The 26,430-nt window shown below is 40.5% G+C and overlaps 1 protein-coding gene across 1 annotated transcript; it reads left to right on the plus strand.

Moving 5' to 3' along the window:
• The first annotated feature begins 895 nt into the window (after positions 1-895).
• On the plus strand, positions 896-25,592 carry SEC62 (SEC62 homolog, preprotein translocation factor). Its single transcript, XM_053390516.1, has 8 exons — positions 896-1,115; positions 10,154-10,262; positions 11,399-11,504; positions 12,402-12,618; positions 19,089-19,181; positions 21,025-21,085; positions 21,399-21,518; positions 23,621-25,592. Exons 1-8 carry the CDS (start codon positions 1,080-1,082, stop codon positions 24,091-24,093), a joined length of 1,215 nt encoding a protein of 404 aa, XP_053246491.1. The 5' UTR covers positions 896-1,079; the 3' UTR covers positions 24,094-25,592.
• Positions 25,593-26,430: the final 838 nt, after the last annotated feature.

Genomic DNA, 26,430 nt, shown 5'->3' on the forward strand with positions numbered 1-26,430 from the left:
GAAAGCAGCTTTTCAGGGCCGGCCAAACACATTTTTTGCACCTGAGACAAACCACAAAATGGCACCCCCTCCTTTCAAGGGAAGAAGGGGTAAGCAAAGACCTACATCAGAATCTGCTGTCCCCGTGGATCCTGCTGCCCGAGGCGGTTGCTGCACCTTGCCTCATGGGTGGGCAGGCCCTGCCTTAGATCTGGCAAAAAGGATGGTGTTCAAGTCAAATGCTATTTTAAAGGTTCAGCCACCAGCAGCCCCTCCTTCAGGAGTTAGGAACAGGCATGTACATTGCACCATCCTGTTTTAGTCCAGCTTCTCGTGTACATGGATTTTTCTACCAGCAAGCCTACCAAATAATGGTAACTTTAACCCTGAGGCCAAGTTTTAGCACTTATGCTTTCATATTTTAATTTAATTCGTTTGCTTTTACCGACACTTCGATTAGCATTTTTTCGACTGTTCAAAGTCTTTTGTTCCAGTAGCCAGCGGTATATAAATTTGGTTTAATAACCAAAACAAGTAAAAACGCCGCGAAGGGCGACGCGATGACCCAGCGTCCCCGAGCGGCAGTTGCTGTGGGGAGCAGCGGCTTCCCCTCAGGGACAGACGCCCTCTTGGTCATTCACACCTTCAGGCATATTCAACACCACGCCATCCCAGCACATGCAATAAGAAGCGTGAGGGGAAAATAAGTCGCACACAATTTATTCTGAAGCGCCGCATAGTGTTTTGTTTCAACCCTCTCCCTCAGCGACCCCGTCGCTGCCCCCGACCTGCCCTCAGCGCCCCTCCCTTCCCCCGCGAGAGGTAAACCGGAGGGCGGGAAAAGAACCCAGCAGACGCCACGCGCCTGGCCGCCCTCCTTTATCCTCCCCTCCCCTCGAGTTACATAATAGCTCGCGCGGCCTCTCGCGAGGTTGCCGGCCGGCTGTCCCTCCCTCCCCTCCTCCCGTCCCTGTGTCTGTGCTTCCCTTTCTCATTCACTCACACACAGACAAAATCTGCCCCCCTTCTCCTCCTCTTCCCAGCCCCCCTCCCCGCGCTCGCCTCAGCCCCACGTCACCGGGAGACCAGACGGGGACAACATGGCGGAGCGGAGGAAACACAGGAAGCGGATTCAGGTACCTCGCTCGCTCCTCTCCTCGCCAACCGCCGGCGGGAACCGCTTCCCTTTTTATCGCCGTCCCCCCCGCCTTCCACACGGACTCCCCCTCCCCTCAGTGCCTCTTGTGGTAGTTTCGCCTTCCTTCTTTTCGGCCTCTTTTATTCCCTCTCTTCTCTCTCCCCCCCTCCATCTTCCTATCGCCACAGGGCCAGCCACGTCACTGCTCTCCCCTTCTCTTCAGGGCATCTCTCTCTCCCTCCCCCACCCTCCACTCGCGCCTCTTTCCTTAGTGGGAGACGGATGGGCGCTCCAGTCCCGCATTCCCACCCCACCCTCCAGTAGCTCCATACTGAGCAGATGTCTCTCCTCAGCTCAGGATGTCTATCTGCCCTTTTCACCCCACCAAACACCTCCTCCTCCCCCCCCCACCCCACACACAGAGCAGCCCCTAGGATGGTGACACAGGACTATGGGGCACCCCAGCTCCAAACGCCAGGACGCAGCTGCTCCTTCTCCAGGCGCTGTGCCCCGAGGGAGATATCACTCGCAAGCCCCTCTCCCATCTGCGCCTCCCGCCGTGCTCTTTTTGGGTGCGTCTTGACGGTGCCCCACCTACAGTCCCAGCACGACTCATCCTTTCCCCATTTCTGTTCTGCGGTTCGGATGGTTTTCCCTCCGCAGAGGGGCATCCCGTCGCATTTCTTGGCTATGTGGTTCGAAGCCTAGTGTTCCCCCAAATGGCAGCCCGGCACTCTTCCAGGCTCACCCTACAAACAGTGTAAACGTTTCTACCATCACAACAGCTGTTTGCAATCATCTTTCCACTGTTAATTGTCTACACACCCACACCCCTTATTGCACCATGTTGTGGCATGGAACTATCCCCCCAAAACCCCCCACTTCATTGCCAAATGTACCTGTGAAACCCTGAGGGAATTCCCCAATAAACTGGCTTCTCTTTACACCAGCATAGTAGGCAATCTACTTCACATACATCTAAAATATAGCCTTAGCATGCATGGTTATCACACATACAACCTGTAACTGTGAGAATTTCCTATTTGGTGAGCACTATACTTAATGCTGTTTAATCACCTCTGCATCATGTGGAGTTTGCTTGTTGCATGCTAGTGGATGCCACCCTGTTGCATTGCAATATCAGTTTTTCACTTCTGCTCAATCCTGCTAATTCTAGCACGCTCGCTCATTTACACGACCTGTATTCATTATCATCTTCTGCGATGCCCTTAGGTTCACAGGCATCCTCACACACACCTAGAAGAGTGTTTCTTCTTGGATGTTCCAGATGTAGTGACAGCATATGAATGAGTCACTTTTTCTGCAGTCAACTGCAGTAATTATTTTTGGTAGTCTCATTATGAGAGGAAGGGAAGGGAAGTTTTTCTCACTTCAAAGCTATGCTATAAAGTCTTCCGCAATAGATGACATATGTTAGGTATGCTTCATAGCTATGTGCTCTGTAGTGAACAAATATATCTTTAAAAGTATCTGTGTCAATGAAGCTGTGCTATGTTTGTTAAGGTTATTTAATTCAATATCTTCCAAAACTTGTTCAAATGTGGAAAGGCCAAATAGTGACAATATTGATAAAAGTTTAACTTATGTTGCGTTCAGGATAAGAATATGTAAAGAATATTAACACTAGGTGGACCATTTGTTTTTACAGTTAACAATGCTTGGCAAAAACAAGATATGATATTATTAGCAGTTATAATTTTGTGCAGCCTAAGCATAATGTTTATTTGATTGTAATAATTATGCCAACAAATATTTGAGAAATGTATTCTAAAATATTCATGGCCAACTTGACAGCTACCATCCTGTCTCATTGTGGCTTTGGTAAAACTATTCACCAAACCATAAAGATTGTGAATGAGCTGCAGACACACACTATATACCTCTCTTCCTCCTGTTGTTTTTTTTAAATTCTGAAATTCCCTCCCGCTCATTGCCTCCAAAATGTGAGGCTTCTCTCAACACCTCCCCAATTAATATATAGTCTAAAGAAGGTTTAAACTGTAGGACAGTTTGAAGCCTGAGTTACTCACAATTAATACTAAAAATAATCTTGCATGTTATCTAGGTTATAGGAGCTCTTCAGTATTGGAAAAGATTCTTTAAAATATTGTTTGTTGTTTTTACATGCCAGCGGAGATAACATTTCACAAACTGTTCCTAGATAAAGCTGGAGTAATCTCTTGCAAATGTTTATGGACCTTTGCTTTTGAGTGTCACAGTATGAATATGTTGCATCTTTGATTGCCAGGACGTTGATCTCATGCAAAACATTTACTGACAGCTTTGGATACTTAGAATATGCTTTTTTAGTACTATGCTAGTTTAGTGTGCAATACATTGTGCAGTCATCTCTTTCTAAATATATTTTGTTTGGGTGCTGGATGGTTTAAAATTTATTTAATGAGGGAAAAACTAGTTCAAATAAGTTTATATCAAATAGTAACAGCAATTCTTTCTCTTCAAGAGTAGCACTATTTATTGAATTATGCCCAGTGCCAGGGGGGGGGGGCTAGCTGGGTTTCTCCCCCCAAAGGGTGCCATTGAGGCTCCCAGCCTGTTTGTGCATGTGTGTACACGAATACACATGAGGGGTTCCAAACCAGGTCTTTGACCTGGGTGAAATAAAGCCTACCTAGTTTTGCCCCTGATTACACCATTTCCTTTTGCCACTTTTCTAATATTTCTATACAGTATTTCAGTTTAAACACCCCGACTGTCATGTTGCTCTGTTCAAGGTTTGTAATATATATATCAATTTTATATTTTGTTTGGTGTCATAATGAATAGCAGGCTGATGAATTATACTATCATAAATTCTTAATAGCTACACCTGGAGCAGTAGCACCAGAGGGACAGTGACTGAGAGATGTACTGTATTGGAATCACAGAAGTAAAACAAATACAGATCTCTGTATTAGTATAATTATTTGTATAACTAAAACTGGTGTCGTAATACACTTCTGATTGTCTTGGTTAATGAAAACTGAAGTTTTCCTCTGTATCACATTTGTGGCCACATTGCCATTAATTGACATACTACAGTAGAAAAATCCATCCCATCCAAAATTACAGTGGTACCTCAGGTTACATACGCTTCAGGTTAAAGACTCCGCTAACCCAGAAATAGTGCTTCAGGTTAAGAACTTTGCTTCAGGATGAGAACAGAAATTGTGCAGTGGCGGCACAGCAGCAGCAGGAGGCCCCATTAGCTAAAGTGGTGCTTCAGGTTAAGAACAGTTTCAGGTTAAGTACAGACCTCCAGAACGAATTAAGTACTTAACCTGAGGTACCACTGTAGTCATATATATTGAGCACCTTCACTTAAGATTTAAACTTCAGACATTTTCATTTCTGTCTTGAAAGAACAGGATATATGATTTACAAACATGATTGACTCAAATCTCAAGTCATTTAAGTTAATTTGGTTCTTGGAGGGCAGTTTATCTCACAAGCGGGGAAGTTGGTACAAAAAATGCTCTTTAAGAACAGACTGTGCATGCCAGCTTCTTGCATGGGTAACTATGTTAAACTGACCTTTGCTTCAAGTTTCTCTGAAGAAACTGTAAAAACAGCTGTGGCAAACAAAGGCAACACTGGTATTGGGTAGCTATTTTCTGTTGATAAGGGACTGGAGAAGCCAAGGCAACATGATCTCTGCCTCAAATTCACAACACTTCCGCAGTTATCACGTGCTTATTAGTCTGAAAGAACCAAAATCTTGTCACCTGGAAAAGTAGGCAGTGGTTGCTTGGACAAGGAAGGGAGCTACATGCTCTTCTTCCTATCTCTGCATTCCATTTTAGAGATGTGATCAGGTGCCCTTGGTGCAGTTGACCATGTCCCCTGTAACCATCACCTACATTCAGCTGTTTACCATAAGCACTGCTATTCATGTGCAAGTGCTTTTGTGTGTAAGCCTCTTTCCGATTCAAGCGAAATCTGTTATATGCAGTGCTGCTGAGAGGCAGGCGCAGAGGTACTGATGTACTGGACCCTCAGTCAGCAGGCCCTCCAGTTGCTGAGTTTTCATTTTTTAAAAAAATGTCTCTAGACTTAAGTTGTGGAGCAAAATGTGCAGGCAGCCGTCTATGCAGTTTCTGTGAGATGAACTATATTGTTAGTGCAGTGGTATGGTAGGCAACTTTGTGATGGAATATATATGGAAATATATATATAGGACAGACATTGTGCTCTGATGATTCTTTATAGGTTGTTGATTGGACCCTAGAAATCTAATAAATTGCTTGCATATGGGCTTTAGTGAGTAATGCAAGAGATGAAATTAAATTACATATGGTTATATGTTCAGATGAACAGTGGTGATCTACCCTGGGCCTGATCCAAACCAGTTCAAGCTTAAACTTGTTAACTAGAACCTATTCCATGCCAAATCCAGGGAATCTCGCCCATTTCTTTTTTGTTTGTTTGTTTTTTGTTTTTAGAATGTAGATTTTTAATATTGCGTATTGTGTGGAGTGCCTTTGGACACAGAAATCATTTATAAAATATTTTGCATTCAGAAAAGAAATACAGTTAGTCCTAAAGCAGAAAAAAAGGAAAAAGGCTCCCCATTATTTATTTGTTCGTTTATTCATTACATTTATATCCTACCTTTTTTTCTAAGGAGCTCAAGGTGCTGTACATGGTTCTCCGCCTTCTCATTTCTCCCACAACAACCCTGTGAGTTAGGCTAGGCTGAGAGATAGTGACTGGCCCAACACCCAGTGAGCTTCATGCTCAAGTGAGCTTCAGCCCACCCCCACTTTGAACTCTGGTCTTGTAGGTCCTAGTTGGACACTCTAATTACTGCACTTCACTGGCTCTCTAAGTAGGTAGTTAGTAGTCTATCATGTTAATTACATCAGTGTTCCCCAACCTTGGGCCTCCAGCTGTTTTTGGACTACAACTCCCATCATCTCTCGCTAGCAAGACCAGTGGTCAAGGATGATGGGAATTGTAGTCCAAAAGCAGCTGGAGGCCCAAGGTTGGGGAACACTGAATTACATGAACTTAGAATATGCTGAAAAAAACTGCTAATTGTATTTTTCTAATGTAAGCCTCTGTGCATAACAAGTTGCCTACGTTTGACGTACAAACAGTATTTTCCAAGCAAGTGTAATTAAGTGTCTGAGACAGCAAATTACAGAAACGACTATTGTTTTAGTTAGCCTATCATATTGCACCATTGCTAAACAGCCCTCTTGCAAAAAGAGATTTTAACATACCAAGGTGAACGTGTAAGAATTTAAGATATGATGACATTGGTTCCTTATTTGCATAACATTACTTCCTTACCCGCAGTGGCTTGCATAGGGAAAAGAATAGGCTCCCAAGTAGCTTCTAGCAGCTGCTGCTGTTGTCTTTGCTACGACTTCAGAGCAAACGTTCCTTCTTTGCTCAGTGTAGTAGTTAAGGTTTCATCTGGACATACTTTGTTCCACTGGTTCATTTCTGCACAAAGATTTCATGTGGGGATATGAAGATGAGAGTCCAGAGGACACAGCCCCATTCTACCCGCAGCTTCCTTCTGATCTATGTGAAAATGAGGTGCTGGTTTTAGTAATTTTATGGGGATTGGGAGGGATTGGCTTTTTGTAGCTGTTCATATATAATTCTATCCAATAGATACTCTGTTAAGAATATTATTGTTGTTATTGTTATTATTATTTGTTTTTTATTATTTCATTTTATAATTATATAAAACAGAGAAAACAATTATTAAATTAAAATATGAAAAACAAAACTATAAAGTAGGCACATAGAATAAGTTAAAATAACAAAGCCCAAGTAAAGACCATCAACTTCATCAGCTCATCAAGTATAGTACTAGATTTGCCAGGCTTGTGAAAAGGGTTGTCTTGAAAATGAAGGTTCCGCTGTGTATGTCACAAAGGAATGCCAAATCTCAACTTCTGCGTTATTTTTTCCCTATTATAACTATATTCCAGAATGATTGGTATGAAGTGTCCAGTTTAAGATTTTTTACTGTTTTCCATTGAGTTGCAGTTACTATTCATGCTGCCAAGATCATATACTGTATAAGACCAATTCTTTTGACAATATAGTTACATCGGTATCTTAAAAAATATTCAGTAACATTAATTTTGGACAAGAAGCAATAGTGTTGGGTTTTTTATTAATAATTGTCATTTCTGTCAAAATTACATTCCAAAAATAGTACCAACTAACATTCCCACCATGAATGGTAATAAGTACCAAGTTTATTGCAACCCTTCCAACAATTAGGTGATCTAGAAGGAAATATTTTAGACATTTGCAAAGGAGTGCTATTACCATCTGTGTAATAATTTTAAGGCATTTCCCCCAAGAAAACTGCAAACAGATTTTGAGGTTAATGATTCCCAAGTTTTATTCCAATCATTTGGAAGAATTTGTGTGCCATATCTTTTTAAGGGGTTCCATAGATCCATAAATTACATTAAGCAATTTAGAAACTAACCTTTCTCTCCTCTTACCCATTAGTTTGATTAGCAAAAATTTCCAGGATTTATCTCTCTTAACATTGTATAGTTTTTTTGGACGCTCCAACCTGCTTGCAAAAAGGGAAGAAACAGCTGTGTCATCAATAAACTTGCTTCACAGGCTCAACATGATTTTTCTGTCTTGTAGCAGGTGGAGAATGTTCTGTAGCTTCAGCGTGGTTGCTTCATTTTAATAGTTTGTTCAAGCAAACAAGAACTGTCCAGTACTATAACTTTTTTATATTATTTAGCAAGTGTGTATGTGTTTTAACCCAACTTGCATGTTCTTTCCATTCCCTCTTACAACTCAGCTGCCTTGTTGTAGGCGAAACATTACAAGGTAGAAAACAGAGCTAAATACATTGTTTTAAAATCTTGTTAGTTTTAAGAATACCTAATCACAACTTTTTGACAGACATTTAGCTACAGCCCTTTCTGTTTTTATTTATTTATTAGCCATTTATAGGCTTGCATTACTTCCAAAAGATCACACACCAAAGCAGAGTATGAAACCAATTTAAAGCTACAATCATCAAATAAAATAATTTAAATAAAACACCCATCTAGAGTAATGAAGCAGTTAATAGAAACCATAATGATAATAATAATAATAATTTATTATTTATACCCTGCCCATCTGGCTGAGTTTCCAGTGCAGCAAAATAAAGAATTTATAACCAGACTAAAAGCAACTGCAATTAAAACACCCAATTAGCTGACACCAGAAGCGTTTTGTAAGAGCTGGGGTTTTCATTTACTACTAAAAGACCAACATTATAGGGACCAAATAGCAGTTCATGTTGTGTTCCCCCATAGAGAATATCAAACTCTGCACCTTCACAGTTTTGGTTCCCTAAATGGAGGGGACACTGAGCTTTCCCTGTGAACATGGAGAAACAGGGCAAGAAATGCTCCTAAAGAGATGCAGGACCTAACCTAGACAGATTAAGCCCTTAAAAACAATCACGAGCATGCCCAAAGCAAAAATGCAGCCAGTAAAGATGAGCAATGACAGGAGTGACATTCTTTTTGCAACGTGGCCCTGTCAGGTAAACTGCAAACCACCTGCAACTTCTGAACTGTTTTCCAGAACACATAGAACACATTGTAATTGGCATTATATGACAGAAGTAGCCTCAATACGCTCACCTGTGTTAAGCTTGTAAAATGGCCTCCTGTTATTAGTACTACTACCTGGGAAGTCCTCAATACCAAAGAGTCCATGTTCATTTCCAGACTATGTACTTTGTCATTAAGGGGGAGCATAAAAGGTAAGGGTAAAGGTAAAGGACCCCTGGACAGTTAAGTCCAGTCAAAGGCAACTATGGGGTGGGCCCTCATCTCGGTTCAGGCTGAGAGAAGTGGCATTTGTCCACAGATAGCGTTCTGGGTCATGTGGCCAGCATAACTACAGTGGTACCTCGTGTTAAGTACTTAATTCGTTCCGGAGGTCCGTTCTTAACCTGAAACTGTTCTTAACCTGAAGCACCACTTTAGCTAATGGGGCCTCCTGCCACCGCCATGCTGCTGGAGCCCGATTTCTGTTCTTATCCTGAAGCAAAGTTCTTAACCTGAAGCACTATTTCTGGGTTAGCGGAGTGTGTAACCTGAAGCGTATGTAACCTGAAGCATATGTAACCTGAAGCATATGTAACCCGAGGTACCACTGTAAAACGATTCTGGCGCGATGGAACACTGTAACAGAAGCCAGAGCGCATGGAAACACCATTTACCTTCCCGCCGCAGCGGTACCTATTTATCAACTTTCACTGCTGTGCTTTTGAACTTCTAGGTTGTCAGAAGCTGGAGCAGAGCAACAGGAGCTCACCCTGTCACACGGATTCACACCGCTGATCTTCTGATCAGCAAGCCCAAGAGGCTCAGTGGTTTAAGACCACAGCACAACCTGTTTCCCAAGGGGAACACATCTAGGGATGACAGAATCACATTTCTCTCCACTTCTCCAAAGCCACCAAATTAGAAAACTGTCCAACATTTTCCCAGTCTTTGAAGTTTCTAAATACAATCAACCAGCTTCATTTGGACGCTCTGGTACATAAATTCTGTCCAAAAAAAAATAAAGCATGGTGGTGTTCAAATATTCTGCCAGCTCTGTTCCCACCTTGTGGTTGCTTCTGTTATGTTCTGATAGCATGCTGTTACAATGCTGACCTGCTGATAGAGGCAAAGAATCTAGAATAGTGTCCCAATTACAATTGATGTGGTTACCCATTCTTAACTTTTAAACTACAAGGCAACAATATTTGGTCTTGGGAGGTAAATTTCCTATATTTCCTATATCATGCATCTGATGGATGAAAGATTATGCTGTGATAAATTTGTTAGTCTTTAAGATTTCACAAGAGTCTTCGTTGATAATGAGGTATTTACAAAATATTAGCGTGTAACTATCTGAGGCATCATGTTTCACATGCTATGAAAGTGAGTTGAGGAGCTTTGTAAAATTTCAGTACAAATGAAAATACTGTAGCTTTCTGCTTTAAATTTGCATTTGCTCTGTTTTCTCATAAAGGAGGTGGGTGAGCCATTCAAGGAGGAAAAGGCTGTTGCTAAATACCTGCGTTTCAACTGTCCAACCAAGTCTACCAATATGATGGGTCACAGAGTGGATTACTTCATTGGTAAGGTTAAATATTATCCAAATCATGTGGCAACCTGATTGTCAATATTTGTAGCACTTGGAGGAAAATGTTTTTATTCTTGCTTTTACCTGGGAGATAAGTGGGGATGAGAATATAATTAAAACTAATCACAGCCTGATTCCCCCCCCCATTTTTTTGTTTTTTAATAAGAGTATTTTATGGTCTGCTCTTCACCTCAGTGAATTCCAGGGTAGGAGTAGAATCTTTATCTTCTGCAGAGTGTAGAAGTTTCTGGTTCAGACTGTGTTTATTTTTATTCAGATTTGAAAGCCTGAGTGAGTGACGGTGATGATAACACAACAAACATAATATTCCTATGGTATTAGTCATAATAATCCAGTGGAAAATGGATTGCTGATAGTTGGTGTCCTCTTATGACAACAGCAGTGATAACTGACAAGATAGTTTTGCCTTCTCCCATACTAACCATTGATGCCATCTCATTAACTGTGACAACTTGTATCTAATACTACAATTTATATCCTAGCTGTACTTCTATGGAACTGCTGCAGTATGTAGGGCCCTGAATATCTAACTACCACAGGGCAGCAAGTCTGTAAAACAATTCATTTTTATCTTAGAAAAAGAGAAAAGATATGGAGGAGGCACTCTGCTTTCTGCCAAAATGTCCTCGGCCTACTTAATCCACTAAGCAGTTTATCTTCATAATCACTTGCAGCAGATGGAAGCTTTGGGCTGCACTTCTTGCTCAGTTACCTGGGAGTAAGCTCCACTGAACTCATTGCAATTTACTTTTGAGTAGACATAACAGTGTGTGGTTCAAATAAAAGGCCCTCAGCTTCCCATTCCTTCAAGAGTATAGAAATTTGGACAAACCTAAAAGGCTTCAAATACTTCCACACGTACAAGGTTTATTCATGCTGAAGCCAGAAAAAAGTAAAAGTGAAAATGTCTTAATCAATCAAAATCATTTCCTAGGTTTTCTTTGGACTCAAAAATTGTTGGGTTCTACTGTGGGTGAGCTTTTTAGACAGACACGTCATCAAATGAGGAATAAAATTATTACTGTTCCAAAATTTCCATTTTCTTTAGGACTGGTCACATTTTTCCAGTGTAGCATTCTTGTGAGAGGTATGGTGTGTTTTTCTTTCTAGCTTCCAAAGCTGTGGATTGCCTTCTGGATTCTAAGTGGGCAAAAGCCAAGAAAGGAGAAGAAGCCCTGTTTACCACTCGAGAGTCTGTAGTTGATTATTGCAACAGGTAGGCCTGGTTGTTTTAATGTTGTTGTAAACACTATGAATACTCCTAAATATAATGGTACAGAATGAATTAAAATGTATTTTCATTGTGTTATGTCCAGGTAATCAGAAAGTATTTTTATATCGGGACTAGTCATGGAACCATAGATCCTCCATAGTTGTCTTTGGTCTTTGCTACTACTGTATGGCTTTACTCATATCCCAACAGCCTATGCAGCTAGGATTATTCTAGTTGAATTACAACATTCAGTTGAAAATTACTTTGTTACTGCAGTTGCAGAACTCCAAAAACTCAGCAACAAGACCTTATTATCTTGTCAGATTATAGTTTTATGCTTTGTGGGAATAGAAGAAACTGCCTATAAATGTTAAAGTTGGCTGGTTTTTATTATCAGTATTTTATGAAGAGTTCCTTTGGGTTAGGGTATATTGTCAAAATGTGTTGGAAATAGTGGTCTAATTTTCACTGTCATCTATTACCTTTACCATTTGTCACTGTTTTTTAATTAATAACATGTGCATATATTTAAGTGTGAAGTGGCAACCGATAGGGAAGATTGATATTTTATGTGCTTATAAGAAAATAAGTTTATGTATGGCAAGTATTTTTATACTGCTCTTCAATCCTATTTCCTGAGCAGCTTACAAAAATTTCAAGGAGTAATCAAGCTCTGGCACTATTCTAATGATGACTATTTTTTAAATACAATTTTTATTTAAGAGATTCCCCCCCCATCTTTCTTAATAACCTGCCAAATGTGATGTAGACTTGGTTTGGTCATAGTTGTAGAATGGATTGCTTATTTGATCAAAGTAGTAGTTTGAGTTTACTTTACCATATGACTCTACTTTAGCAGTGGACTCCCAGATTAAGCATGAACTGAATTTTTCTTCTAAGACTTTTAAAGAAGCAGTTTTTCCACCGAGCTCTAAAAGTGATGAAGATGAAGCCAGACAAGGATGCAAAGAAAGAAAAGGAAAAAGAGAAAGGAAAGACTGAAAGTGGAAAAGAAGATGAGAAAAAGAGCAAAAAAGATGGCGGAAAAGAAGAAAAAGCTAAGAAGGAGAAAGAGAAGGAAAAGAAGAAGGATGGTGAGAAAGAAGAAGGCAAAAAGGTCAGTGTGAATCCCCAAGTCCAGCTGAGATGAAACCATAATATAAACAGTGGATTGAATAGCATTCCATTCAGAGTGAGAGAAAATTAAAAACTGCAAAGAACTAATATTAAAGATTAACTTATAGTTTGGATTTCTTTACTTACCATAGCTTTTCTCATAGTACTTTGGGGTCTTTGTAATATAGTTCCTCATGAGAAAAACTGTACATGTTCAGTGGAGGACATTAACAGTATGGACTTGTTTTTACAGGAAGAAGTGAAAAAAGCTAAAAGAAATTAAAGAATACATAGTGCAAGGTACACACTTAAGAGAGTTTTAGCATTTTTGCTGTCATATTAATAGACATGCTTAATAAAACATTTAATAAGATTAGTATTACAGAGATAGTTCTGTGAATTTTTTTGGGGTGCTCAAAAGGTGTTCAGTAGGTTTCAGTGGCCCTTTCTATTACTTATTTCTGAAATAGATTTGTGAGAAGTATTTTCTGCAGTGTACAGTAATCTTCATCCCAATTTGTGTATGAATAAATGCGTTTCTGTCGGGGCACTCTAATTTGGGAAGAGGCAGTAGACATGGTTAGACATAATTTCCTTCTCTCTTTTTCATCATATTAAAATTTCAAGAATAAATACTAATATATGTGCTTAAGATTGTACCATATGCATACTGTAAACAGTTTCAAGTTCTAAAAAAGTTACTGTTTTGATAACTACCTCTTTTAGTATTGGTTCCAGATTTAAGTTTAAGGAAAACTGAAATCCTTGGGGTGAATTTAACCATAGATGAATATCAGTTTCATTAAAAATGCAAGGTCTCTTATTTAGAAATACAATATACTCAGGTAGGATGCATAAAATAACTGAGTTTACAATTTGTTTGAAACACATATTCCTGTCCTGGAGTTTTCCTGTTCAGGTGTCAGCCATGCCCCTTTCCATGACACTACATTTCATCTAGTCCTCCCTCTGTTCTCCCCCCACTCCCAGTTGCCCATTCTAACCACCTGCCACCCAACACAATGTGCTGTAGCAACTGAGAATGCTTAGTCCTTATTGGGTGGGCCTGAGAATTTTTCCCTACAGTTTTTTGTTTGTTTTGTATTTCTGCAAAAGATGCAACTGTCAGCTGAAAAAAAAATCAGCTGCTAAAATTGATAGTATGAATCTCAAGATAAGTCAGCTAAAAAGGTTTGTGGTAGGAAGGAAAGTTTCTCATCCTGCTATGTGCAGAAGACTCCCTCCAAGCTTTCTGGAGGATCATGCGAATGGCCTCCTTTGGAAATTCCTTTGTTCAAGTATGGCTACTTTAAGATCATTGGCAAAGTGCCCTAGTGGATTGAAGCATTCTCCTACTGGTCTATGAATATTGCCATTTCTTATGTCAGATATGTATTCATTGATTCTTTTGTGTAGGGATGGGCCTGTTTGTCCTATGTAGAATGCAGAAGGGCATTGCTGGCAGATGACATATTGCATTGGAAGATGAGCAGGTGAATGAACTATTGATGTTATTTTAGGTCCTGTAATACTGTTGCCAGAGAAGGTATGGGAAAAGAATTGGCATCTCGGTTTGTTGCAGGGCCTGGTTCCTGTTTTTGTGTTCTGTTATATGAGCTCTTGTTGGCGCATAGTTGTTATGAGTGTTGTGTATAAGCAAGAACAGGCCTACTACCCAAGACCTGTGAGAAGGAAGCAATATTGTCCAGGATGGGCTGTAGATTATTCATGCTTGAGTGGCTATATCTGGGAGCTGTAGGTGGCTATAAATGGTGGTCTGTTGCTTTCTCTTCCTCATCTGTCCTGTAGTTGATTATTTCTGGAAATTGGTCTGACCTTGCTGATTTGCTCTTTCACTCCATTGGATTTGTATTGTAATCTTAGAAATGCCTGCTGTAAATCCTTAAATTGTGAGTCTACGTGATGGGTCAGAGCAGATGTAGTGCCTCAAGGCTTTGTTGTTTTTGCTGCAACCAACTATCATGGTTATCCTACTGGACATGGTTTCCTTCTATGAACTTCGTTAACTTGTTCTAGGATCTAAGACGGATTATGGGCGATTCTCCCCTTCCCTCAGAAGACACCCCCAGACATCACAAACTACATTGTTTAGAAGGGCTCGCCAATTCTCCATATAAGCTTATTAGGGGGTTCAAGGTAGGGAAGGGAGAGGAGAGGAGACGGTCATTCTGTGAATGTCTTTCAGAGAACATATCTTAGGATTCATACCATTCAACTAAAATCTGGCAAGTAACAAGTTATGAATCTCACAGCCTACCGTATTTTTCTCTCTATAACACTCACATTTTTCCCCCTAAAAAGTAAGGGGAAATGTCTGTGCGTGTTATTGAGTGAATGTGTGGTCCCTGGAGCCGACTGGCCCGAGTGCAGGGGCAAAAATCAGATCGCGCGCTGCAGAGAGGAGGCTGCTGCTTTCCTGCATTCTGCCTCAGGGTCTTATTGCCCACCCTCTTCTGTTTTCAGTTGCTTTGTTTACAAAGTTGTAAAAGCTGTTTTCGGTTGCTGTGGTTACAAAGCACAGATCCACATGGATTCTCAGGATTTTTGCATTGGCCTACCCCAAACTCACCGTCAAATCACGTCTGTGGCCGCAGCATGAAGCACCAAAATGATACATCCACTGTTTCATTCAGAATTTTTTTTTCTTGTTTCCCTCCTCTAAAAACTATGTGCGTGTTATGATCAGGTGCGTGTTATAGAGCGAAAAATATGGTATATTTGAGCCAGTGAGGTATACCAAATGACAGATAGGTTTAGAGAACTGGACTCCATTTGTCTTGTATTAGAACAACAAGCAGCCTCCAAATTTTCATGAGTAAGAAACCTTTTGCACTGCCTAGCTTTCTTATATACCCTTTCTCCTCACTGCTGTTTTCTGTGTCCTGGAAAAGCTACTCCTGTGGACAGGGAACCCTCAGAATTAGGATGTTATGTGGAAGGTTACAGATGGGGAAATCATCAGACATTGGGCAAAAGCAGTTCCACTTCTGTGAGCTCCCTCTGTCTTTTGGCCATGTTTCCCCTCCTAGCACAGCAATCCAGGGTGAACCCTATTTTGAGTGTTCTCTGATTTTACAGAGAATCATTTTTGGGGCACAGTAAGGAGGAGGGTACGGGAAATCAGGCACCTTTCTGCTTGAGTAACATTTGGCCCAATAAGAACCACAATTACTGTACAATAATTACCTATTCACCTAATTTTCATCATCTTACTTATTCCCCCCACCCCTTTTAGGGCAAATCGTTATACAGCCCCTTACAATAAAAATGTTCAAAAAACCAACTGACAAAATAGTATAATAAACTAGCAACAGATAAAATCATATCTGGGGTAGGAGTGTCACGGGAAAATCAATAGAAAACTTGACAGGATAAGGACACTTTTAGGGGCCATTTAATACAAAAGGGGCCCAAAGCAGACTTTTCAGGGCAGGATATTTCACAGATGTAGGGTCAATCCTGAAAGGGTCCTGTTCCTGACTAATCTGATTGTCTTCAAAGGCAAGAACACGTTCTCTAGGGTTGATTTTAGGGCCTGAGCAGCTTTCTGTGAGTTTGGGTAGTCTGTCAAATAATCTGGTCCCAACCCTTTTGAGGCTTTGGCAGCACATTAAATTGACCCAGGAAACGAATGGCTGACCAATGCAACTGATGCAAAGTTTGTGTGGTGTGGTCGTACTGCCTACCCCACCCCACGCCCTGGCAGGTATTCTGGTGGTTGAATTTTTCACTAGCTGAAGTTTCTGGACTGTCTTCAGAGGCAGCCCTATGTAGATAATATTACAGTAGTGTAGTCTGAATGTTGTGTGTGTAGCTGACGGTTTCTCTAGACATCATTGCAGCTGGTAAAAAGCATTATTATTATTACTGTATATTAAATTTGTATACCACCCTTCATCCATTGATCTCAAGGTGGTTCTCAACATAAAAATACAAGATAAAAATACAAAATGCATAATAAAAACAAGAACAAAAAAAACCCACAAACCAACCCATAAACCAATAACCCCCTCTCCTCCCACCCCCTCCATGTCTACCATCTATACTTCCATAGGTAATACTGGATCCATGAGTACTTTCAAACTGCATACCTGATTTTTTAGAGACAGGGTAAGCCTGTCTAAAATAGTTTGCAAACCTCTGTGCAGATCCCAAACTGTATATCCATTTTATCATGATTAAGTTTCCATTTGTTTGACCTCATTTGTTCCATAACTGCCCCAGGATACCTGATAAGGTTTCTACTGCTTTTCTGAGATTAGTAGATGGAAACGAGAAGCAGAACTGTGTGTTCTCTGCATTTTAGTGGCACACCAGCCCCAAACTCTGGCAGAGCTCATCCAGTGATTAGTCTCCCAACACCATGTTCTAGACCAGGGGTGTCAAACTCAAATTCATCGGGGGGCCGCATCAGCAGTTTGGTCACCCTCAAAGGGCCGGTTGTTCAGGCAGCCGTTGGATCTGTCACATCACAGGATGGCATGCGCTCAATATAAAAACAAGTGGAGGTTTCCTGAATGCATGTAAAGTGGAAGTTTCCTGTGTAGAACGGCCAGCGCCGCTAGAGGGCAGACGTTCTCTGGCTTTTAGGCTGCCGCGCATGTGCTGAAGAGGCGGCTTTCTTGTGTCCAAAAAAAAAAAAAAAACGAGAATAAAAGGTGAAGGCTGGGGGCCGCCGCCGGCTACACGGGCCACACGACGAGGTCTGGCGGGCCTTGTGTTTGACACCCGTGTTCTAGACTCACTCTTCTGGAAAGAGCCAGAGCCACTGTAACATCCGTGTCTCCAAGCCCCATTCAGGCAAGGCGGTTCAGAGGGATGCCATGGTCTGCAGTATCGAAGACATTGGAGAATCAAGAATCAATAGGGTTGTGCTCCTCCTGTCTCTCCTGATGAAGGTCATTAGCTAGAATGATCAAGATAGTTTAAGGGCTATAGCTAGGCTGGAAACCAGATTGTAATACTGTACAAGCAAGGCTCAACTTATGTGGGGGTTATGTTCTGGGGATAGCATATAAAGCCAAACTTGTGTGTAGTCAAAATGCATTGGGTGGAATGGCAGGTGGTATTGCCTAAAAGAAATTTCCCCCAGGCAACCCACCCACTTCCAGCCCCTTTTTATTTATATATTTTAAAATTTGCCAAGCGTGTAAAGTTGAATGCGCACAAGTTAAATGAGTGCAAGTTGTGAGTTAACTGTCGTTATTTTGAGCATTCTTCATTTTTTGTCTGCAATTACCGACTGTAAATTATAATTAACAGCATTCAGCTATAGCTAAGCATATAAAAAATCCCTTGATTTTAATAAAATATTTTAACAGGTGCTTAAATCTTTCCTTTTGAAATTGGTGAAAATAAAAAGGGCTTAATTTTGGCTGCATTGTGCACTTATTTTTGTAACACACATACTTGAGAGATTCCATAGCACAGGTAAGAATTCATGGCACCCCGGCAGTCTTTTCAGTCCATAGTGATGGAACATTACTGGGGAATCACAAAGGGATGTGCCAGGGCAAGGACTGTGAGAAGGGGGAGAGTAAGAAGCTAGGCAGACATGCAGGCAAGAAAGTTTTAAGAATTTATTTGAAAAGATGCACATTAAATAACCTATATTATGTTTGAGTTAAGATCTTTTGGGGGAATTGGTCTAATAAAGAGGAGGTTAAATAGCCTGTTCTAGAACTTGGTGTTCTGTGGAAGATAAGAGAATCAGTCAGAACAATTGGTGTCTGTGTCTTTCTTTCTGAGTGCTCAGTAATACTAAATAGTAAATTTTAACAAAATGTTTAGCTTTTTGTCAATGTTTTATTCCTTGATTTGCATGTAACTGAAATCAGTGGGAGAATTTTAATGGATTTAAGGCGGGTATGGAGGACCTGTTCAGTTCAGTGGATAAGATCTCTCTATCTCCAGTATCGGCAGGGCTGACCCACCTGTCAAATTTATCTCTAGGAGATTAAGTGTCAACGTGTTGTAATTCTTTATGGGACAATTTTTCTTTCTTTTAGGGGAGGTTGCATAGCCCCTTTGTCCAGGTACTCGACGCCCAGTGCTTGGGATGTGTAGCACAAGGGGCATTCCAAACTCTGCTTGCAAAGTGTCTGACAACCTGCTGGTTGTCAGGTGCTTAGGAGCTACTGCAGAAAGGGTTTTGCAGGCACCTTGGATTGGTGGTGCCTGCAAATCCTCATTTGGCCAAACCCCACCTTTATCTGCCTCTCTGTCTGATGTCATATATGAGGTTCCCCAAAAGGAAATGTCTAGTTAAAAAGGTTTATCTCAGTCCAAAGACCATGGTCTGAAGTGGAACCATGTCTTTATCCTCAATCTTGCTTTTGAATCAGTATGTGGGAATAAAGGCAGAAGGGAAGACTCTCTTGTATCCCAGCTACATGAGGTGTTCTCATGAGCACAATTTCACTGGCAATTGTTTCCAATATATGTCATTAGGATGAGACTCCTGGCACACCTAAGAAGAAGGAGACAAAGAGAAAATTCAAACTTGAGCCTCATGAAGATCAGGTTTTTCTGGATGGAAATGAGGTACAGTATCTGAATAATCTCTGTTGCTGAAATGTTTTCCTGTCTATAATGTTTACCAGTAATAAAAATGTGGATAAATCCACTAGTCTGACTAGATTTTTCTTGATGTAGTTGGTCAGAATTGGAGACATCTGGCTCTGGTTTTATGAGTGTTTGGTAATGTTTTAAAATACCTGTTTTAGCTTTTTATCAGTAATTTTTTTAAAAAATATTTTTGTAAACTGCTTAGGGATTTTTTTTACAATCAAGTGGCTTATACATTCTGTTAAATAAATAAAAATAGGGGAATTCTTGGTTTTGATTTTTTATTTTTAAAATATATATTTTTCTGTTCTGTTGTTTTACTGCAGTCTTCTCTAACCTGGTGTCCCCAACTGTTTCAGACTACAATATGTCACCTTGAACTTCTTGGAGGAAAGGTGCAATAATGCAACAAATAAATAAATAAAATCCCTGACCATTGGCCATGCTGGCTGAGGCTGATGGTAACTGTAGTCCAAAACATCTAGAGAGTACTAGGTTGGGAGACACTGTTGTGATGTAGTTTACCTGAGTGTAATTTCCTCTGAGACCATTCGGTGAAGAACAGGATATAAATCTTTTAAATAAAATAGGAGTCATAATCTAAGGGCTATTTTCTGTTAAGATTTCATATTTAGTTTACTTATCACATAATCACAACATGCATAAATTCCATACCAAGGCTAGATAGATTTTGGTCTGATTTAACAGGACATTCTTATGTCCTGGTACTGTTGGTTATTGCTCCCCAAAAAGTGTACGCTTATTCAAAAGCACAGGTTTACTGCTGCCTTAAAGTCCTGAAAAGCTGCTGCCATAGACGGACCATTAGTCTTGCTTGAAATAAGGAACAGCACTTTCCAATTGTTCTTCATAGCCATGACAAGAATTACCTGTTGTGGCTGGATTCAATAGATTGCATCTCTAGGCCTGCCCTTCAAATTGTGGGTGCATTGTGGGTTTATGGGATGTCAGATGTTGTTATAAGGCTAATTGAGCATTTGGTGGTGGAACCACACCACTGTTTCTCTGCTGCAAAGGGAAAGGCAGTTTGCAGGGGAGATGTAGCTCTTCACGTGACACCTCTCTACCCTACACACTACCCGCCCTGTCCATTTTGATCCTAGATGTATGTTTGCTGCTCTTGTTGCAGAAAGCAATGGTAGATGGGTGTTGTGCAGAAACAGTGATGGGCAGGGCGGAGAAGCATCTTCACCCAGCCCTGCTTTTCCTATATGTCCATCCCCAGCCCACTTTGCAGAGAAGTGCTTATCAGGTTCCCAGATCTATGATAATAACCATAAATACTTAGACCTAGTTCTCCTTAAAGAACTAGACCTGTGTCTGAGTTTCATTCCCTCACACTGCAATACTCTAGTACAGGAGAAGGGAGGGAGGGAGAGAGAGCACTAGCTGTCATGGAGAAAGGTTGCAGTTTTCTTCCTGATGCACAGTTTTCTACATGCCAGCAACTTTTTCTATGGAGGAACATTAAAGGATATAAACTTCCATCTGCAGTCTGAAGTGACACAGCCCCAGACATAGAATCGTAGAATTGTAGAGTTGGAAGGGACCTGAGGCTCATCTGTTCCAACCCCCTGCAATGCTTAGATAAAATACATAGATTTATTGTTGCACAGAGAACAAGACTTTAGCTCAGCCCATTAATAAGCTGCCTCAGGTCACGGAGAAAATGTTTAGACTTCTTTACATGCTACAGTGATGAACTATTGCAAGCAGAATATATTATTCCAATCAGCTTCCTCATAAACCTTTGCTTTCTGAACCTGGTTTAATTTTTACATAATCATTCTCCTTCCAGGTATATGTGTGGATTTATGACCCAGTTCATTTTAAAACATTTGCCATGGGACTCATACTTGGTAAGTAAGCGCTGTTGGGTGAAACTGGCAACCCACCCAACTAACGGTCTGCCTCTTAGCACATCTGTGGCTTTCACGGGGGCAAATTCCCCCCCTTCCCATTGAAATAAATGGGGCTTGTTAAGTTCCAATAGATGTTAATTGGTTTTGGGCAGGACAAACACTGCAGTGCATTACAGACACAGCACCCACTTTTACAAGGCAATTGTGAGGGCTCAAAACATTCCCCCCAAATTAAAGTGGTGCTGTTGTATTTATTTCAGTCCCAAAGCTCCCAGTATTTCTTACGCTTGTGCTGTCTTTCTTTTAACAGTGACTGCTGTTATAGCTGCAACTCTCTTCCCACTCTGGCCTGCAGAGATGCGAGTAGGCGTTTATTATTTGAGCGTAGGTGCAGGGTGTTTTGTGGCTAGTATTCTCCTCCTGGCTGTTGGTAAGTGTGTGTTTTTCTTCTCTTCCTCTCCATCTCTCACAGTTCAGATTTAAGCATCTCATAGACTTGCCTTGCACCATGTGAATGTTTCCCAGGTGGCCACATATGTCTCCATTGTGCCATTTGTAATAAAGCTGACTGCAAGTGTGCATTCATTCTGGTTGCTTTCACGCAGTGGGAGCAGTTCTGATGTTTGTGTTGCCATTTCTGTCTCATGGGAGAAGCTAAGTGCACCAGTCCCTGTACAGTAGTCTTGCTTACATTTCTTCTGACTGCTCTTGCAGCAATGACTTATTTTAGGACTGTGCTTACCATTTCCCTCTAGCTTTACTGCTTCAGTGAGAGACTTTTTGTCTCCTTACTGACAATTAGAAGTGCTAAACCTACAGGAGGGGTACTCTGTGATGCTTTGCTGTGAGGCTTGATTTACAGCATAAAAACGGCATTCTGTGCTTTATTGCACATATGATCACTTCATGGAACCATGTTTTATATGGGGCGGCACCTGGTTGTACAGCTTTATGCTAAACTATCTGCCACTGGCTACAAGCAGTTCATTTACTTACTTCAGCATTCACTGCTGAAACTATTTTTGGTAGTAAAAGGAAGCTAGAAGGAAACATATATATGTATAATGAGGCAGGGGGAAAGGTTAAGAGACAAATTGAGATCCCTTTAACATTCTTGAGATTGTAGTGTACAAATTAATTAAATTACTGAGCACAGACAGGACAGTAAATACAATTAACTGAAATGGTTTTCTAGAATCAGGTTTTATTCCAGATATTCCTGCATCTGCTCCAGATACCTATAGTCTCTCAGATAGAGGTCTCTCAGATTCTAAAACTTTATAAATGTCTTGGTCCCTGCTTACCTTAATATATTACTATTACTATTATATTTCCAGTTGTGTTGACTGTGATTGTTCAGAATTCCCCCTTGGTTCTGCTGTATATGTCTATTCCTCAAGGGCATGTAGAGAGTGGTTGTGGGCTTACTCAAAGCAGTGTAATTTCATTCTTCTAGAGCACGGGTGTCAAACACAAGGCCCGCGGGCCGAATCTGGCCCGCCAGACCTCGTCATGTGGCCCGTGTAGCCGCCGCCGGCCGCCAGCCTTCACCTCTTATTATCGCTTTTTTTTTTTTGACACAAGAAAGCCGCCTCTTCAGTGCATGCGCGGCAGCCTACAAGCCAGAGAACGTCTGCCCTCTAGCGGCGCCGGCCGTTCTACACAGGAAAACTTCACTTTACATGCATTCAGGAAACCTCCACTTGTTTTTATATTGAGTGGACACATAGTCCTACAGATACAACCGGCCCTTTGAGGGTGACCAAACTGCTGATGCGGCCCCCGATGAATTTGAGTTTGACACCCCTGTTCTAGAGACTTGCCAATCAGTCTCCTTTTGAATGTGCTTAAGCCACATCATTGGAGGTAGATTGCAGTATCCGCAGCCAAGCAAAAATAGGGCTTAAAATTGTTTGGTAATGATGCAATTTGATTTTAAATGTTTTGTTATATGGTATATGTGTAATGCATGTTTTGTTATCTGCCCTGTGAGGTTTAGTGTGGTCTAGAAATGTAAGTAAATAAAAACCAATGAGCATCTTAACCATTTAGGTATTGCTTGTTGGTGGAATCGAAAGGGAATGCTTACTCAATATTATATTTTAATGTTTTCAACCTTTACCTTGTAGCTTAAACTATTAGCCAACAACCAAAGTTGGTCATTAACTGCCGGTAGAGAGTGTACACCATACAGATTTTCAACCATACAGATTCTTAAAGAAGTTTAAGAATGTTAGGGCCTTAATTAGAACTCAGCAGTTGAGTTTGCATTTTAACGCTTGATCTTAATGTAATTAATAGATATGGAAAGCAATTTCTGGAAAAGAATTGGAGGCGGGAGAACCCGGAGCCCCTTAAATTCCTGAGCTGCCTCTTAAGTGTGGGCCCCAAGGTTGCAGTGGCTTACCTAATTTCTCTCACTCAGAATTTTCTGCTTTGCCAGTTCAGGCATTTTGTCATTTGCAAACATAAATGTAGCTCTGTGTTCTGTAAATATCCTGTTTAAGACATTTGGACATTTTCTTCTTGTAGCCCGCTGCATCCTCTTCCTTATCATCTGGCTGATAACTGGCGGAAGACATCACTTCTGGTTCTTGCCAAACCTGACTGCTGACGTTGGCTTCATTGACTCCTTCAGGCCCCTGTATACACATGAGTACAAAGGACCAAAAGCTGATTCAAAGAAAGATGAGAAGTCCGAATCCAAAAAGCAACCAAAATTCGACAGTGAGGAGAAATCTGATAGTGAGAAAAAAGAAGATGAGGATGGCAAAGCTGATCCACTGGGAGGCTTAGGATCAGAAGCTTCTGGCGGAGAGCGGAATTCAGACACAGACAGTGATAGGCGGGAGGATGACCGGTCCCAGCACAGTAGTGGCAATGGAAATGATTTTGAAATGATCACAAAAGAGGAACTTGACCAGCAAACGGATGAAGAGGATTGTGAAGAGGAGGAAGAGGAAGAGGAGGAGCAAGATACTAGGCCTTTACATGAACAATCTTAATTCAGCTGTAGTTTGGGACTAAATTTTGTGCAGACAGTTGGATTTTCTATGTTGGCTGCTACACCATATTGACAGCATTCATTTCTTCCTTATTTGCTGAAATATACAGATGCAGCTTAGCCAAACAGCTTTATAACATAGTTCTTAATTTGTTTTACAAACAGAAGAAAACCACTTAACTTGATAGTTGTTGTAAGTAATCTAATATACACTTACAAAAGCCATCTGTTTCACAACTTGTCACTCAGATATTTTGGTCTGCTTAAGTCATCAAATATACGGAGGAATGTAGTTCTTTTAATAATATTTTGGGAAATTGCATGTTGTAAGTAACTACACTTTTCCAGAATAGTAATTTAAAATGGCACTTGTTGCATTTATTCCTAATAGCTTAATTTGATTGATACTTACAACAACTGAACTTTTCGGTTCGTTCTATTTATATTGTTATTAATCTTCATAAAACTGTAAGACTTTTCTTAGAACTTTTTGTTTAAGAATATTTTTTTTTCTTAAGAGATATAAGTTAATGCTGACTTGGCTGTAGGGTTTTAAACTTTTTAACCGTGTGTGACCAACTTAGGAAATCCAGACTGTTCTGTCCATCTGGTTCAGAGCAAAGAAGTCATCTTCAACAGGTGGCGGGGGGGAGAGAGAGCATAATTTGGAGTTTATAGCTCTTGTCTTGACTTGCCCCATCATAATACAAGAAGTGTATTCTGTACATAACATACAAATAAAGCAACCCCCTTATTTTACCTGTTACTTATTATTTGGAGGATTTATCCAGTTTTCAATTTGTATAATTAAAAGCCATTTCAGAATGTGTGTGTGTAAGGGAAATGAGAGTGACAAGGACCTAACAGAATCAGTGAGATTGGCAGCTGTGTTCACTACTGCTTTAGTTTTGTGCCAACATTCCACGTATTGAAGTCCAAGTAAACTGATTCTAATTCAACAAAAGCAGACAGCGTAGCTCTGTGTATGCCTTAATGTTAGTCTTTTATTTCTTTCTGTCTTCAGAAAGTGGAGTACTGTATTTGATGAGTAGACACTGCCATGAGAGAGGATAGGCTTGGCTTGAACATTAAAAGAAGCTCATAAAAAGATTACCAAGACCAAATAATTTCTTGAAATCTTGAAGGAGTTCTGATTGTTCACTTTCTCTCTTATGCATCCCTCATTTGACTGACTTGGAAGACCATTGTGTGTTTAGTTCTATAAACATTTTTAAAGTTAAGACTTTACATCATTCCTCTGAATCATTGAATTTCAGCCTAAAACTGAAATTATGAATACAGATTCAGTTCTTTCTTAGCAAAGTGACTGTGAAGAGATAATGCTAGTTGCTTGCATTTTCGATAGCTGACTTAACAGATCTCTCCTTTTTTCCTTGAACTGCTTTTTCCATCACCAGTGTTTTGACTGAAGATGTTAATTTTTTCTGATTGTGCAAATATATGCATTTTATGTGTGCATTGATAAAAACCATTCACAAATGTGGTCTGACTTGCTTATTACCTATTCCTCTCATTTAACAGCTGGGAAAGTAAAATGGTATGTTGTTTCCATTTTTCTGTTCATCTTGATAGCAGTTTTGAGTTAGCAGCATTCAATTATTTCTCTTTTCAAGAGCCCTGTCGCCACCATCTATTGCTTTAAATGTGTGTGTTTTATTTCTCACTGCACTTGCTCAGAATCCTCTTATTCAGCTGCGCAGTAATTCTCAGTAATTCATGGTGTTCATTCAAAAGGTGTTAGAGTCTTACAACACAGTTTAAATATGGATTTGCTAAAACAATTTATCTCTTTCTCTCTGCCAGCACACCCTTTTTTTACACTGAGCCATTCATGGGCAGTGCAGTGACCAAGGCTTGATGTGGAACTACAGTAGAGTACAGTAACTGAAATGGCATCTGGATCACTTGCAGCTTGTCAAGTATTCAATTCTGAGTAGTGAATGCTGCCTTGGAAAGATTGCTCTTCAGCTTAGTGCAATATGACAATTGGGCTGAGCTCTTGGAGGTTGATGGCAGATTTTTCACATCAGTGGAGTAAATCACAACTACTTTAGCCAGTTTACCTGGATGTAATCTGATGGGACATACATGACCATTTGAGCCCATAGCAGCTGCACTTTCTCCATCTATTCATGCTAACTTATGACAGTATTAACTTGGACTGAGTTTGTTGGTTATTTGTGTTTTGAGTATCAATCAAAACTACTCAGTCGTGAAAGTTGGATACCAGTTCCTGACCAATGCTTAGTGTAATATATTTTGTTAACAGACAATTCAGTCCATTGCAGCCCTGATGGGGGGAAATGTGGCTGCTATG

Source organism: Podarcis raffonei, chromosome 5 (assembly GCF_027172205.1).
Source record: "Podarcis raffonei isolate rPodRaf1 chromosome 5, rPodRaf1.pri, whole genome shotgun sequence".
Classification (NCBI taxonomy): domain Eukaryota; kingdom Metazoa; phylum Chordata; class Lepidosauria; order Squamata; family Lacertidae; genus Podarcis; species Podarcis raffonei.